This window comes from Bison bison, unplaced genomic scaffold (genome assembly GCF_000754665.1).
Source record: "Bison bison bison isolate TAMUID 2011002044 unplaced genomic scaffold, Bison_UMD1.0 scf7180017845618, whole genome shotgun sequence".
Classification (NCBI taxonomy): domain Eukaryota; kingdom Metazoa; phylum Chordata; class Mammalia; order Artiodactyla; family Bovidae; genus Bison; species Bison bison.
The window spans coordinates 19,927-37,366 of NW_011476191.1; the positions used below are offsets into that span (position 1 = coordinate 19,927).

General features: G+C 40.9%; 1 protein-coding gene across 1 annotated transcript in view; it reads left to right on the forward strand.

The window, feature by feature from the left end:
- Positions 1-17,440, forward strand: part of LOC104985764 (multidrug resistance-associated protein 4-like) — a gene marked incomplete at both ends in the record, with an annotated part of 36,928 nt that overhangs the window by 8,670 nt on the left and 10,818 nt on the right. The window contains 4 exons of the mRNA XM_010836109.1: positions 4,881-5,000; positions 6,288-6,398; positions 7,356-7,456; positions 8,518-8,709. Coding sequence (XP_010834411.1) covers positions 4,881-5,000; positions 6,288-6,398; positions 7,356-7,456; positions 8,518-8,709 — 524 coding nt within the window. The remainder of the gene's footprint in view (positions 1-4,880; positions 5,001-6,287; positions 6,399-7,355; positions 7,457-8,517; positions 8,710-17,440) is intronic.

Below are 17,440 nucleotides of genomic sequence, written 5' to 3' on the forward strand. Positions count from 1 at the left end.
TTTTTTGTACAGTACATCTGTGTATTCTTGCCACCTCTTCTTAATATCTTCTGCTTCTGTTAGGTCCATACCATTTCTGTCCTTTATCGAGCTCATCTTTGCATGAAATGTCCCGTTGGTATCTCTAATTTTCTTGAAGAGATCTCTAGTCTTTCCCATTCTGTTGTTTTCCTCTATTTCTTTGCATTGATCACTGAAGAAGGCTTTCTTATTTCTTCTTGCTAGTCTTTGGAACTCTGAATTCAGATGCTTATATCTTTCCTTTTCTCCTTTGCTTTTTGCTTCCCTTCTTTTCACAGCTATTTGTAAGGCCTCCCCAGACAGCCATTTTGCTTTTTTGCATTTGTTTTCCATGGAGATGGTCTTGATCCCTGTCTCCTGTACAATGTCACGAACCTCATTCCATAGTTCATCAGGCACTCTATCTATCAGATCTAGTCCCTTAAATCTATTTCTCACTTCCACTGTATAATCATAAGGCATTTGATTTAGGTCATACCTGAATGGTCTAGTGGTTTTCCCTACTTTCTTCAATTTCAGTCTGAATTTGGCAATAAGGAGTTCATGATCTGAGCCACAGTCAGCTCCTGGTCTTGTTTTTGTTGACTGTATAGAGCTTCTCCATCTTTGACTGCAAAGAATATAATCATTCTGATTTCGGTGTTGACCATCTGGTGATGTCCATGTGTAGAGTCTTCTCTTGTGTTGTTGGAAGAGGGTGTTTGCTTTACTGCAAGTTAATACCAACTTAACTTTCTAGAAACCAAGCGAAGAAGAGAAACATATTGAGCTTCATTGTTCTCTGTATCTGCTAAGTGGAAAAATCTAAGTTAATCAAGACAAAGGAGTTTTTGGTGGTGAAATTTGTGTGTTTCATTTTAAATAATAAACTCTTGAGAGGCATTCATCCTATGTATTTGTATAAAGTACAGTTGGTGTCATAAAAGCTATAGAAAAAATTTTCAGTCAAGAGAAGCAGCTCAACTCCCATGAAGTCTGGGTTTTGTGAGGTGTTTGATTGGATTATGGAGCAATAGAGCTCAGATGTGTGTGATAGTTTGCTGATGTGATTTGGTAGGATGGTAGGACCTGGGAAAACAGAATAGAAGTGATGAGCTCCATTCAGTCTTTTGTGTAGACAGGACTTCAATCATTTTATGATTTGAAGTCAGTCATGAAATGGAGTCATTCAACAGTCTTGTTCAAAGGAGGTTGTTCCATTCAAAGAGAGATTGTTCCAGAAGGAAGGTTTTTCAGAGATTTTTTGGCTGGAACATGGGCCACTTCCCATCCACATGGAAGTGGAGAGAAGGGCACCTTCTGAGGCCTTTTTCAAAAACAGTGCAGGATTTCACCTGGAAAGTCTGAGAACTTTTTGGCCCCATCCCTGTGGAGTATTTAGATTTTTTGCAACCAAGTAGGCTGCAACAATGTTAGACAGTAAATTCAGTCCAAATACCCGCTCCTCCACATCCCAGGTAACCAAATGAAAAGGGCTGTTGATTAGAACTCTTTATGTTCTCTCTCCAGGTTGTGGGTCTGTGCCATAAATAATAATACCACTTTTTTTTCTATGCAGTAACTAATAGTATATCTTAAGGCCACTGCTGGAGCCACCAGCAGAAAGGATCACTATAACCAGAAGGCATAAGCCTACTTCATTCCTGTGCTCTGAAAAACTGCTAAAATCCCGAGGTTTATATTCAGATCCAACTGCCTACCTTTGTGGAGCATTATGTTGACTTTTGTCCTCTTAGTGACAAATCTGCAGCTGATCATAATGGTTTTTAATTTTTATAGAACTGAGCATAACCAAGATGCAAAACCAGGATGGCATTTGGTTGCATTTCTCTAGCCAAACCTATTCATTTGGCAGTGCCTGAGTTATGAATCTGTACCAAATCCTATCTGTAAAGATTCCATGATCAACTAGCAATGTCTTCCAGGGACATTGGTGAGGGAGGTTTAGCACATGTGCCACATATATTCAGACCACGGATCCTCAAGTCTGCTGTTTTAAGGCATTCTCATGCCGGATTCCCTGGGACTTTATTCAACCTAAGGTGCTTAGTATGCTGCTGCTGCTGCTGCTGCTGCTGCTAAGTCGCTTCAGTCGTGTCCGACTCTGTGCAACCCCATGGACTGCAGCCTACCAGGCTACTCTGTCCATGGGATTTTCCAGGCAAGAGTACTGGAGTGGGGTGCCATTGCATTCTCCGGCTTAGTATGGTGTATGGTAATGGCTAAGGCTGTTGGATGTTAGCTAAGTAAGATTTGAGGGTTTTCTGAAGGTAAACAAAGTCTGGAGAAAAGTGCATTTAGTCACGTATGGACATCCTTAACCCTGATTATTCTCCCTCTGAGACACTGCTGTTATGATTAAAGGCACAGCCTTGGAAATAAGACAGAATTGGGTCTGACACTCAGCTCTATCACTTAGGTGAGTTAATTTACTTAATCTTTGGCAGGAAGTACTCTTAATTCCTCAGCCTGGTTTTCCCTCTGACACAGGTATACTAATACATGCCCCCTGGGGCTCTCTGGATTTCTTAAATTGAAGCTTGTAAAATACTTGCTGTGCTGTGCTGTGCTTAGTTGCTCAGTCATGTTGACTCTTTGTGACCCCATAGACTGTATCCCACGAAGCTCCTCTGTCCATGGGGATTCTAGGCAAGAATACTGGAGTGGGTTGCCATGCCCTCTTCCAGGGGATCTTCCCAACCCATGGATTGAACCAACATTTCCTGCCTTACAGGTGGATTCTTTACCATCTGAGCCACCAGGGAAGCCCATGAATACTGGAGCAGGTAGCCTATCCATTCTCCAGGGGATCTTCACAACCCAAGAATTGAAACAGGGTCTCTTGCATTGCAGGCAGATTTTTTACCAGCTGAGCTACCAGGAAAGCCCCAAAATACTTGCTAGTGACTACCAAAGGCACCAGAATTTTGAACATGAGTGTATTTTAAAAACTGTATTTATTTGTTTTTGGCTGGCATGCTGTGATTCATGGGGTTGCAAAGAGTCTGACACGACTGAGAGACTGAACTGAACTGAACTGAAATCTTCATTGCTATGCGGGCTTTTCTCTAGTTGTGGTATGCGGGCTTCTCACTGTGATGGCTTCTTTTGTTTCAGAGCACAGGCTCTGTGGGGCTTGGGCTTCCAGCTTGTGGGTTCAGTACCTGTGGCTCCCAGGCTCTAGAGCACAGGTTCAATAATTATTGTGCAACAGTTTAGTTACTCTTTGGCATATGGGATCTTCCCAGATCAGGGATTGAGCCCTTGTCTCCTGCACTGGCAGCCAGATTCTCATCCACAGAGCCACCAGTGAAGTCCAAATGTGAAGGAATTAAGAACATAGTAACAACTGGCAGTTTCCACATAGATAAATGATAAGCTGCAGCAAGGTTGCCACCCTGGGGTTTTTTCATGTGGTTCCCTGCCCCCCACCTCCCCCCCCCCCCCACACCCCCAGGGAACGACTCTGCAGTCTAGGTGGAACATGTCCCCAAGTGTCCTCAGGGTTGTGGAGACACAGCCATATGTCATGTAAACTGTAGGGTTACACGTGCCTATGACTTCTGACTGATGTCATGGCTGTTATATAGTGTGCTTCAGGATTGTGGTCTCAGTCTTTATGGGGAAAAGGGTGTTATGTTGGGCAAGGTAAGACCAGAGCCTTAGCATCCCCTCTCCTCATGTACTAGTTAATTTTCTTTGCAGACCCTCCAGTTCCCTCATTCTGGCATCCTGCTCACCCGTAGTGGGGTTTTAAAGAAACAGGACAGATTTTTCACAGGGCAGCTTTCCCTCTGGCCCACTCTAACTCTTGGGCATGAGGTGAGGTAGGTGATGGGATGTTTGGTTCCCTGGGGTTCAAGGCTGAGATGACATCTGGTTTCTAAAGTCGACCCTGCCCTCCATCCCCCTTGGAGAGAATCAGCTGCACTTTGATCTCCTGGTCAGGGAAGCAGGTGCAGGAGGCCACGCTGAAGAGTTTGTTCCAGGAGTCTCCCTGGGGGAACAGGCACATCTACTTCCTGCTCAGAAGCCTTGTCTGTGATGAATAGTGTTGATGTCACATTTGCTCTGGAAATCACAGCCTGCTTCTAGTGAGTTTTCTGTGTTCTCTGAAGCTGGACTCTTGACATCCTCCTGACAGTGTGATGGGCCTGAAATTCACCTATGTCATCACTGTGAGCCCCTGCTTCCAGAATAATTGAGTTCTGGGGTCTGGTTGGGACACCTACTGGGAATGCAGAAAAGGCCTGAAGAGAGTTCCTAGCCTTTGTTATTTGGAGCATGAGCTCAGTCTTAAAAGTGCTGTTAAAAGTTCATATTGCTATTTTAAAAGTGTAAAGTTAAAGCTAAAATAAATACAATTAAATGTTACTCAATAGAATAAGGGCTTCCCAAGTGGTACCAGTGGTAAAGAAGTCACCTACCAATGCAGGAGACTAAAGAGATGCTGGTTTGATCCCTGGGTCAGGGAGATCCCCTGGAGGGGGGCATGGCAATCCACTCCAGTATTCTTGCCTAGAGAATCCGATGTACAGAGGAACCTGGTGGGTGAGTCCATAGGGTCGTGAAGAGTCAGACACAATTGAAGAGACTTAACATGCATGCACAAAGATAGACTCAAAGAGAATCTTTCATTTCTAGGTCATTAAGGTGAAGCTTGACGTGAGCAGGAGTTTGAGTGGCACATGGAGAATTCTCTCCAGAAAGGGCGTCATCCCTTCTCCCCCAGGCAACCCAACCAGGAATTCCACTGTGCTGTTTGGCAGAACGTGCAAACACAGCACACGGAAGGCAATGGGTTTCCTTGCATCCAGCCTCCCTGACTCTCTGTCATGTGTCTGTCTCTGCTTCCCCAGCACGGAGCCCAGTGTTTTCCCACTTAGCATCTTCTCTCCAAGGACTATGGACCATCCGGGCATACAAAGCTGAGCAGAAGTTTCAGGAACTGTTCGACTCACACCAGGACTTGCATTCAGGTCTGTGAGTTTCTGGAGATGATTTCAAAGGATGAGATGTGCTGTCATCTGAGGCTTGACCTCCCTTTCGGGTGGTCTTGCTGGCCAGCACCTCTCTCTGTGCCACCCCACGTCCCCCTCTGCACACCTGCCTCCCCCACCCCTTCCTCTCAGCATCCCCTCTGTGTGCCTGTCTTCCCTCTTCTCCCTAGACCGACTTCCATTGTCCTTCCATCATGGTGTCCTATGGCTTTCTGTCCCTTTAGGACAGGAGTCAGTATACTTTTTGTTTTTCAAACAACAGATAGTAAATATTTTAGATGTTGTGTGCCATTCTATCGCTGTTGTAACTTATCAACTTTGCTGTTGTAGCACAAAAACAGACAAAGATAATACATCGGCAAAAGCACATGACTGTGTTCCAATAAAACTTTATTTACAAAAGCAGGTGATGGCCATTCTTGGCCCACAGGCTATAGTTTGTCAACTCTCTTTTCAGGGCATGCAGGGCAGCAGATTTGGTTGAGGTAAATCATTACCTAATTAACAGATTTTTAACTCACTTGGTTTATATTATTCCGAGTATTGGTAATATTTTTCCCTAGGTAGAAATTTCAGAATTCCCTCTAGATCTGTAAAGTCCTGGCCCATCTCTCCAGTCTTTATTGTATCTTAAAGATAAAATGGCATTTTGAAAGTCACATGCAGATCCAGTTAGCTCATGGTTGTATAGACGCTGGCTCCTAAGAATAAACACTGTGCAGGGCCCTGTAGTAAGGTGGAGGTGCTGAAAACAGCATGTGAGCTGTGCTCTCTGCTGTCACAAAGCTGGAAACAGTTGGCCCTGAGAGAGGATGAGCCTCACATCGAGGCCTAGCACTGTAGGAAATGCACCAATTTGACCATTTTTCCATTTTCTCCATTGTGATCATATTACTGTTTATAACCTGTGAGTTGAATTTTTTTCTTATTGAAGTACAGTTGATAAACAGTAGTATGTTAGTTTCAGATGTACAGCAAAATGATTCAGTTTTATATGTGTACTTTTTCAGATAATTTTCCATCATAAATTATTACAAACTATTGAATATAGTTCCACATAGTCCCTGGCTTGATTCTTCTGTGTCCCATGTTATCTGGTATCAAAACAGCTTTTTGGAACCTTCATGTTCCTTGGGTGTATAACTTTGCCATCCTACTTTGTGCAAATATCTTTTGTAGCTCAACTGAGAAAAATGTTCTTGTTCAAAGCCGTTAACATGGTTTTTCTAATTTATTCATTATGCTTATTATGGTTCACAAATCCAGAGGCCTGGTTCTTGCTTTTGACTATAACCCGATGGTTCTCTTTGCGTCTGGATATCATCTATTTTATCTTCATTTGTCTTGTTGACTTTGGGTCCCTGCTTCTTGTACAAAGTAAGTATGGGTGTAAATAACTATTTATGGTGTGATTAAAATTTATAGCTGTATTTACAGTTATTATATTAAACTGTTGCCACCTTGTCTAACAAGTACAGTTTGATTCTAATGAGTTGTATTAAAGCATTTGCAGCATGTGATTCCACAGTGTGGCCTGTGTAGAGGGGTTATTTGGGTCTTGATGGGACCTTTTATTCTTTTCTCTTTCTTTGAATGAGTTGATGTCTACTCAGCGATAGCAAGCTGACCTTAGAAACTTTCCTGGTAGTGTTTAGTAGTTGGATGGAGAGAACCAAATTTGCCACAAAGATTTTTGTCCAACTTAGGACTTTAGACTTTGGCTTTAGGGCTACTGTGGTCTCTTGGTTGTAGGTGCTTGGTGCACTGGGATGAGAAAGATTCTCTGTAGCAGAGGACACCATCCTCATCGCTGTGTGGGTACCAGATGAGCAGGTCTTGGGGTATATGGCATGAATTTACCAGCCCTAAATATTCTATAAGAGTAATATTGAATCACAGTATTTAATATGGAACAATGAGAATGGTATTTTAGTTTTAAAAGCACTGGCTTTTAGAAACCATTGCCTTGTTTTTCATGGTTTCCAACTATGGCTGTGTTGGACATAGAAAGTGAAATTGCTTGATTGTTCTTGAAACCACAATGACAAAAGTCTTAATAATAACATTATTCCTCATTGTCTACTGTATATTGACAATGTTGAGATTAAGTTCATTTAAGTCTTTCTGAATTCATAGTGGTTTTAATTTTTGGGGAGGGAGGTTTTAATTGTATTGTGGACTCAATCAAATGATAGTAAAAGCATAAGTAATATTGTCATTATATGTTAATGATTTAAATATTATAAAGGAGTTATCTTAATAAAGTGATAGAAGGAACTGGCCTCAAGGTCAAAAACAGGACTGACTTTTTCCCCCCTCTTCTTCCTCATTTAGCTTTGAATGTCGGGCAGCTTGGCCTGATACTGTCCTATGCCCTCAACGTCATGGTGGTGTTCCCATGGTGCATCAGGCTAAGCGTTGAAGTTGAGAATATGGTGATGTTTATCTTAACATTCTTAACCTTGTACTACTTCTTGCCATTAAAAAGTGTAAAAGGAATTCTTATGTAAAATATTAAAACTTGTTTTTACATCTAGCTCACAGAGTTTTTTATATCATCCTCCATCTGTTTAAAGCTAATGTAAAAAATATATATCTTTTACTCAGTCTTATGTGTGCCACGTCAGCAGGTTTTTATTCATCACCAACTGTCTTCAAATGTAATAAATGTCTCTGTAGGAGGGAGGTTCTGTAATCTTGGAGAGAATATAAACCAGTTTGGGGGGAGGTTGTTTATTATGGTTTCTTAACTGGTAATTCCTCATTATTGGTAAATGAAGAATTCAATATTTTGTAGTTCTTTGTTTAATTGATAGATATTTGTCCCCGCCTCATTTTAGCATTTATTCTTGTTTGTATTAAACACCTGAATGTACTGGTATCCCTCCTTTTTGGTAGAATAAGCCACCTTTCTGAATGTGCTATCAACGATGTCAAGTTATTTTTGTTTAGGAGGCCTTGGTCAGTATTTAAATTATATTCTCCTTTGAGTATTGCATATTGTCCCAAAGAGAGAAAAACAATAAAAATGCAATATTTGCATTTCTCTCTTCTAATAGAGTAGAAAGTGAGAAATTATTAAAATGAGGTTTGATGACCATCGAGTTCTACTCCTCTGTAACACGTGGCCCTTTTATAACCACTGATCAGTGTTCATAAGTATTCTTTTCTTTGACAAAATTCTTTTTATTCAGATGTGTAAAGTGAATAAATAAAATCTTTGCATTCATTTATCTAATTCTTTTAGTTTTAGTATAATACTGAAGGAAGCAGCCCTAAGTGAAACTGTTACAGGATGATGAATAAGTTTGCAAATCATCAAAGGAGTCATCACACTCCTACTTCAGTCCTTCGCAGATGCTAAGACCTAGAATATTCTTAACCGTATAAAAAGCAGATATAAAGATATAAAAACAGAACACCTTATTTACAGTCTCTGAACATCCATAAATAAAGCCCTCTGCTCCTAACCAACATGATGTCATATATGTTTCAGATGATTTCAGTAGAAAGAGTGATAGAATATACAGAGCTTGAGCAAGAAGCACCCTGGGAACTCGAGTTTCGTCCACCACCAGACTGGCCCAACAATGGAATGATTGCCTTGAGCGATGTGAACTTCAAGTACAGCTCAGATGGGCCTCTGGTATTGAAGGATCTGACAACAGACATTAAACCAGGAGAAAAGGTTTGTTTAAGCCATTTGCCTCTTTAAAATTCAGCTGAAGATTTAGTGCCACATTTGCTGTTGACTTTCTTGTGTGTGTTGGGGGGACTCTTTGTTCTTCATGGGTGCAGATTAGATCAGTGACATCACAGGTGAATCTCTCTTGAAAACTGACCAGGGGATGGGGATCCCAGTATTTCTTTCCCTGTGTTGTGAACTCCCTCATGGTGGTTGGTGGGTCCTGAGCTCCTGAACTATAATTTAGCCTGACCCAGGACACTATATTGACACCTGATTATTCACGTGGATTCTGAGAAGTCAGTCTTGACTCACTGTCTCTAACTCTCCAATATCTCCTTTTTCCCCATCCATTCTTCTTTGTATTTCTGAAATCTTTTCTTCCTCTGATGCTCTTCAGTTATGGCCTCCTCCTCTGTCCTTTGACCCTTCCCATAGACTTGTCCTCCATTAACCCACACTCGACTGTCATCCTCCTGCCCTGCCCCCACAGACTGCTTATTTCTGAAGCACAGATCTGATCCTTACTGGACTGGGCAAGCTGCTGTTGGAACCATAGGGCAGTCCTAGATCCATTCTAGCATGGATTGTGTGGCCAGCTCAGAGCCAGTAGAGAAGAGTCCAGAATCATGATTCAGTCAGGGGTGAAAAACCAGAGCCCTCCATGGAGGCAGAGTCCAGAGACTCACTCAGAGTTGATGAAAGCAAACTGAAAGTAGCAGGGAAGATTCCAGGTGGAAGATGGCGGAAAGGTTTGTGACCTGGTCCTGTCAGCACCCATGTCTGCAAGTTGTGTCCCTTTCCCATGCAGCTTGAGGCCCTCAGCTGGGGACCAGGGCAGAGTCTTGAAGAACAGACTAATCCAGAACAGACAAGGCAGTAGGCATCTCTTCCCCACCTACCTCTCCAGCCTCAAGTCCTCATGTTCACACACTCCCAAACACTCTGGTTGTGTGTAGATTCTCCTAAAGTACTGCACCCTCCCTGCTTCCAGTGTGCACACACGGCCCTCTCTCCTTCAGAGACCCTTCCCCTCTGTCATCTTCTAGTTAAAGCCTCCTCATTTTCTGAGTTAATTCTAATGTGTCTGCTTCCCAATTCCTCCTAATATTGTATACCCTTAAGACAGCATTTATCGTACATGTGTGCTTATAAGTATCCTTCAACAGATGAATAGATAAATAAAATGTTACTCACTCACTCTCCCAGCCAGCAGCCCCTCAGCACCCTCTATGTGCCCTGCAGAATGCTATTTTCTAGGTAACAGAGCTAAAAAGAAGATTCTCCCTGATCCTTACAATGTAATATTATTCAGCCTTAAAAAAGAAGGAATTTCTGACCCATGGATAAACCTTGAGTACATCATATTAAATGAAATATGCCAGACACAAAAGAAAAAATACTATATAATTCCACTTTTATGGTGTTCCTAGAGTAGTCAAATTCTTAAAGACAGAAAGTAGAATGATGGTCACCAAGGACAGGGGGATGGAAAGTAGGGAGTTATTGTTTAATGAGTATAGAATTTAAGTTCTACAACACAAAGAATAAAAGGCAAAAAATATTCTGGAGGTTTGTTGCATGACAATATGAAAACTTAAGACTAAACTGTCAATTTAAATATAGTTAAATTGGCAAAGTGTATGTTATATGTATTTTACCACAATTAAAATAGAAGAGAGCATCTTCACATGTTTGTAATTTTGAGTCTATATCTCAGAATACCCTAAGGCTTCTAAAGATCAGGGAGCATCTTATTTTTAGTTCTGTTCCCCAGAAAGTGTTCTGCAGGGCACACAGAGTGCTGAGGGACTGCTGGCTGCAAGGTTGATTGAATAATACATGGATAAGTGTAACCAGTAACCAAAACATACACACAAGGCAACTCATTGTAAGTAACCAGTTTCCTAGATGTGTTAAATACTTTAGGAACTGCTGTTTAAAACCCACTAGGTGGGTCTACCTCAGACCCACCTAGTGGACCATAGCCATATTTAGTGAATGATACCCTTGTGACTCTGTGTGACGCTGTGGACTGCAGCCCTCCAGGCTCCTCTGGTCATTGGATTTTCCAGGCAAAAATAGTAGAATGGGTTGCCATTTCCTTCTCCAGGGTGTCTTCCCAACCCAGGGATTGAACAGAGGTCTCTTACCTCTACTTGCATTGGCAGGTGGATTCTCTACCACTAGCGCCACCTGGGAAGCCCTTGTGACATGAAAGAATATTAAATTTAATGCCCAAATGATATTCAGGGCCTGGAGGAGGACATGGCAACCTACTTCAGTATTCTTGCCAGGAAAATCCCCATGCGGAGAGGAACCTAGCGGGCTACAGTCCAGAGAGCAGCTTCAGTTAGTTACATGGCAAAAGCTTGCTCCTTAGTATTTCCAGTTTCAGTGTAGGTTGGGAAAATAGTAATTGTACCTCATGATGCAATCCTGTCCTTAAAATCACCATAGGTGATGTTTGCTTACTAGCAGTTAAGTATGTCCATCAGATTTCCTATCGTAAACATAATTCTGTCAATTTGCTCCTGTCTTAAATTTCCCCCAAATACATCAAATATGAATTATCTATATCTTAGGGACATAACATATTTGTATTCTTCTACCTTAAAATTCTCAAATCATAGGACTATCTGAGCTTCTAAAATGTTTGAGGGATGATTTAATCTGGAGACTGAATCAATAACTTCAGTTACTTGACTTTTGATTTGTGTCATGGTCCACTCACAGTATCACCATTAGTTTCATTTCTGTGTTTAAAGATTATAACTAGGCAGCATGTTCATGAAGTAATTTTCACATGACCTGTGTACATCCTCAGGTTTCCTCTCCTGCTCACTTGACCCAGGCCCTGTCACTCCTGGATACCCTTTTATGTTGGATTTGATTGACTGAGTTTGCTGGGAGTGAACCAGACCAGCAGAAATGGTGCTTTATTCTCTCCTTCATTTCCTCTGCTGTCCCAATTCCTGGAAGTTAGGGTAAATGGGAAAAATTAATAGGTATTATGCTGGTTTCTAATTTATAGAAGAAATAGCAAGCAAAAAATGAGGTAAATAGCACCTTAGGCTTCCTACGTAGATATTGAACATGGGTTGAGTTTTTCATTTAGATGATTTGATGGTTTATTTGATCATTTTAGAGAGTCCTAGGCTATTTTAAAGCATTTTTCAGCTCTACAGGTAGATTGATGTTGGTTTGTTATATTTTTTCTTGCTCAGAGTTATTACTTGGATAATACATCTTATAGATGCTTACTAGACCTTGATATAATGTGCAAATATGCTGTTTTCCTACATTTTCTCCTTGTTTATTTCCTCAGCAACCCTTCCCCCACTCTCAAATTGTCCCACGTTCTCTACTCGCTTTCTAATTCCTCATGACCCAGACTGTGGTGCCAGGGTCAACAGCACCTCCATCTCCTGGAGCTTCTTAGAGATGAAGAATCCCGTTCTCATCCAGACTTCTTGACTCAGCATCAAATTTGAGTAAGACCTCCTACTAAAGAGCTTTCTCTCCCATAGACAGTGTTTGATGACTCATAACCCATGATTTCCATGAAACATTCTTTGACAGTTTGAAATTGAGCTCATGAATCACCCAAACCCCTCTTGTGTCTGAGCATGAGACTCTAGAAAGTTCTGTATCACTTACCACCCTACAGATTCATATTTATATTCTGCAAATCATGCCTTTATATTATAATCTAAGACTGTGTGATTCCACTGCATTTCTTTGCATCTTTTCAGTGAGTCTGTCTTCATCACAGGCAGTTTTCATCCTGCTCCAGCCTTCTCCACACCAGCCTCCTGCAAAGACTGGAGAGATTTCCCACAGGCTCAGTCCTACCTGGACCTAGAATCAGAGACAGTCCCACACAGCAGTGTATGTGTAGCTCTTTCATGACCTAATGGGATAAAAAATGAGCCTTGCTGCCCCAAGCAGTGCCAGAAGTCTGTTTGGCTTGTTTCCTGGGGAACCTTATGTCCCACTTAGCTGCAGGGTTCTTCCCCAGCCCACCTGTAGGTGCTGGTTTTTCCTGCTGACAGCCTGCCCACCTGATCTCAGTTCTGCTCTGTGTTCAGAGATTTTTGTCCTTCTTGTCCCACACACTACTTTATACTCTTCCGTGTCCACATCTTGCTTAAACTCTTTGGCCATAGGGTCTCCATGTTAGGTCTGTTCCTTTAACTGTAGCTACACCTCTCCCCACTTTCTCTGTTCTAGTTAGCCAGAGGGACATAATAGGGAGTCAAGCCAACCAGGTGATAAAGAGGCCATCAGCAGAATGGAAAAGAACCTGACATATATGGAATGAGTCCCATCCTGGCACTTAAAAACTTTATTATTTCAGGCAGATTAGTTAATCTAACTAAGCCTTGATCTTCTCTTTTGCAAAATGGAGGCGACAGGACCTAATCTCTAAGGTAGTTGTACAACTTAAACAACATAAGATACATGAAACACCCAGCATGGAGATTAGCATGCAGTACATGCTTGGACAAAGATAGCTGTCATTTTCATAAGGTGTAAAATGACCATAACCACTTATACTTTGTTTACTTACAAACTGTCTATCTCATGAAAATGAGAAGCTTAGCCATTTGCAATTGTATTTATGGCTATAGAATCCATCTGTTGTGCCTGTTTCTCTGACCAGCTTATCACATTTCTAAACAATATAGTAACAGATCTTTCATCCATTTCTCCAGCCTGAGTTAAAAAACCTCAGCTCCCTACAGAAGCCTCTTTTGCACAGGACACCATAGGTAACACAAATAATACAAAGGCAAATCCAATGCGGATCCTACTGTCAACACACACAGTCCAGTTGAAGAATAAAAGAAAAAGGCTGTATTAACTTTGTAAGAACTTTTATGGAAGTTTATTAAAATATGGTATAACATCTGTTAGGGTTGAAACAAGCCCCCATGAGGGGAGAAATGAAGAATTTCCAAGGAATTACATAGGTAAGAGAGGCTTTAGTGACTTGTGGTTAGAATTTTAGCAGGTGGAAATGTATGTGAAAGTCATTCCAGGAAGTGGGACTAGCATAAGCAAAACACGATGCTCTGATTCTATAAATGAAGACCTGCTGCTGCTGCTAAGTCACTTCAGTCATGTCCGATTCTGTGCGACCCCATAGACGGGCAGCCCATGAGGCTCCCCTGTTCCTTGGATTCTCCAGGCAAGAACACTGGAATGGGTTGCCATTTCCTTCTCCAATGCATGAAAGTGAAAAGTGAAGTGAAGCCGCTGAGTCTTGTCCGACTCTTAGCGACCCCATGGACTGTGGCCCACCAGGCTCCTCCATCAGTGGGATTTTCCAGGCAAGAGTGCTGGAGTGGGGTGCCATTGCCTTCTCCGAATGAAGACCTAGGCACCTAGTATTCAGTTAAGTGAACTATCAGATATATAACACACTTTCATGTTCAACTCCACAACTACCTAGTGACCCCAAGGAAACTGACTCATGGACGTGAAGGATGGAGAGGTCAGATATCCTGGGGTGGAGTGATGGGCACAGAGCTGGCCTTTGTGAGGTTAATCTGAGAAGTGAGAGCACGTGCACCAGAGTGGGCAGACGTGAGAGTCAGGGAGGCAGAAACTCTTGTGCCTCTAGGAAGATGTCCTGGGATTCCACTTTTTGAAATCAAACTGATGTAAATTAAAACTAAGTTATAACACATGGGTTTGTGAATGTGCAGGGAAATAGCTGAGAGTAGAAATTGCTATCATATTTCTGGAGGTAGTTTGGCAGTACTTAAGAGTCTACTTTAAAAATGTTCATACCTGTTTCTTGGCAATTCCACATATGAGAACTTAAGAAAATAATGACAGTTGTTTGCAAAGATTTGGCTTCAAGGATATTTAACACACAATTATTTATAATAGCAAAATATTAGAGACTGCCTAAATATCCACCAATAAGGGATTTATTAAATAAATTATCACATACTATAGTATTATATAGTCATTAAAATAAATATTTTAGTGAATATTAAATGAAAACAAATTGCAATATGTTCATATCTCTTTTTGTTTAAATGAGTTTTTGTCTTCAACATACACACACATAGATACACACACATCCAGAAAGAAAATACATCAATATCTTAGGAATGGATTTATTGGTGTGCAGGGGTGATGACTAGTATTTATTTACTTTCTAGATTTATTTGCACTGATTATGATTAATAAAAAGATTTGTTTGGTTTTTTAAAAGCTAACACAGCCTGTTATCACATAATGATTATGGTCATTAAAATAAGGGATTGAGTCATGAAACACTGCAGGTATAGAATCTGTAGGCCTTGGTACCATGCTGGAATCAGGGAAAGCTGGAAAAAAAGTGGACAGTTGAGCCTGGTAAAGAAGTAATGAGATTAAAGTAGGAAAGTCAGAAGAAGTGGCTGTTTTGTGGGGGCATTTGATGTTAATCATGTGGAGTTCAATGTATCAGTATGGAGATAGATCCAGGGGTGGATGTCAACAAGTTGGTGTGGTTGTCAGAGACCAACCTTGGCCTGGTTGGAAAAACAAAAAGGAGCAGTTGTAAAGCTGAGGTAAGACTGTTTCCAAGTACCTTTGGATTTAGGAATGTAAAATTACTGATATTGGTGACATTCCCCACAGGCACTTAGCAAAACCCTTTGGTGACCTGGGAAAGACTTCCAGACATAGCTTTGAAAACCGAATGGTAGAAATAGCCTGGGTCAGATTTTCTTTGAGTTGCCTTTTTCTTACTCTCCTTTTTGGAGTTTATAGTTCATAGTCCTGCTCACAAACATTCTTACAACACAGTTCTCACCTATGTCCTGATGTGTTTTGATTCACATATGAGAACACCCAGAAATACAGGGATACCTGGTTTTCTTGTGCTTTACTGATACTGCATTTTTTGCAAATTGAACATTTGTGGCAACCCTGCCTCAAACATGTGGATAAGTACCATTTTCCCTACAGAATTTGCTAACTTCATGTCTTTGGGTCACATTTTGGTAATTCTCACACTATTTCAAACTTATTATTATTACTAAATTTGTTGTGATCTGTGATCAATTATCTTTGATGTTACTGCTATAATTTGCCAGAGGCTCAGTTGATAGTTAGCATTTTTAAACAATAAAGTTTTTTTTTTAAATTAAGATACTAATACTCTTTTTCTAAGATGTAACACTATTGCTCACATGACAGACTGTAGTATAGCATACCACGACTGAGCGACTGAACTGAACTGAACTGAACTTTTATATAGATGGGGAAACTAAAAAAGTATGATTTGTTTTATTGCAATACTCATTTTATTGTGGTGGTCTGGAACTGAACCTACCATGTTGCTCAGATCAGCCTGTACACAGAACATATGAGCTATTCATGTATGCAGAAGAACCTGCCTACATGCAGAAAATGACCCATCAGTGTTAAATAAATTAAGATAGAAAATTGGCTACAAAGATAAATCAACTAAAGCTACTTTTCTTACATGTAATCTCTGTAAAGATAAATTCCTTTTTGAAGTGCCATTGTTGATCTTACAGATTAAGCTTTGGAACTTTGAAGATATTCAAATGAGAAAATATGTAAGGTTCCCAGAATGTAATCAGTGCTCAGAAAGATTTAATTCTTCTCTGTTTAAAGCTGTGAATTTTAAAAATTTACTAACCGAATTAATTTACAAATGATTGAAAGCATTTCTTATGCCCATCATCAATTCCAAATTCCTAAACAGAGAGGAAATCATCTTTTGAGAAGCTCTTACTAGGGAATCTGCAGTTATGCAAACTCATTGCTATAAAAAAACCAGTTTCTGCATATATGCTTTTATTTATTTTTATTGAAGTATAGTTGATTTATAATGTTGTATTACTTTCAGGTGTATAGCAAAGGGATTCAGATGTATAGATTCTTTTTACATATAGGTTATTACAAAATACTGAGTATAGTTCCTTGTGCTATATGGTGAAGTGAAGTTGCTTAGTCATGTCCTACTCTTTGTGACCCCATGAACTGTAGCCCACCAGGCTCCTTTATCCATGGGATTTTTCCAGGCAAGGGTACTGGAGTGGATTGCCACTTCCTTCTCCAGGGGATCTTCTTGACCCAGGGATTGAATCCAGGTCTCCCACATTGTAGGCAGATGCTTTACCATCTGAACCACCAGGGAAGGTATAGGGTAGGACCTTTTTTATTTTATATATGGTAATGTGTATGTGCTGTGCTATGCTTAGCCGTTCAGTTGTGTCTGACACTGAGACCCCATGGTCTGTAGCCTGCCAGGCTCCTCTGTCCATGGGGATTCTCCAGGCAGGAGAAGTAGTGTGTATATGTTACTCCAAAATTCCTAATTTATTCCCCCACCACTTTCCCCTTTGGTAACCATAAATTTGTTTTCTATGTCTGTGAGTCTGTTTCTGTTTTGTAAACAAGTTCATTTGTATCATTTTTTTTAAGATTCCACATGTAAGTGATAACGTGATATTTTCTTTGCCTTTGTCTGATTTACTTCACTTACTATAATCTCTTGGTCCATCCATGTTGCTGCAAATGGTAACATTTCATGACTTTTTATGGCTGAGTAGTATTCCCTTTGGAGAAGGAAATGGCAACCCACCCCAGTGTTCTTGCCTGGAGAATCCCAGGGATGGGGGAGCCTGGTGGGCTGCCGTCTATGGGGTCGCACAGAGTCGGACACGACTGAAGCGACTTAGCAGCAGTAGCAGTATTG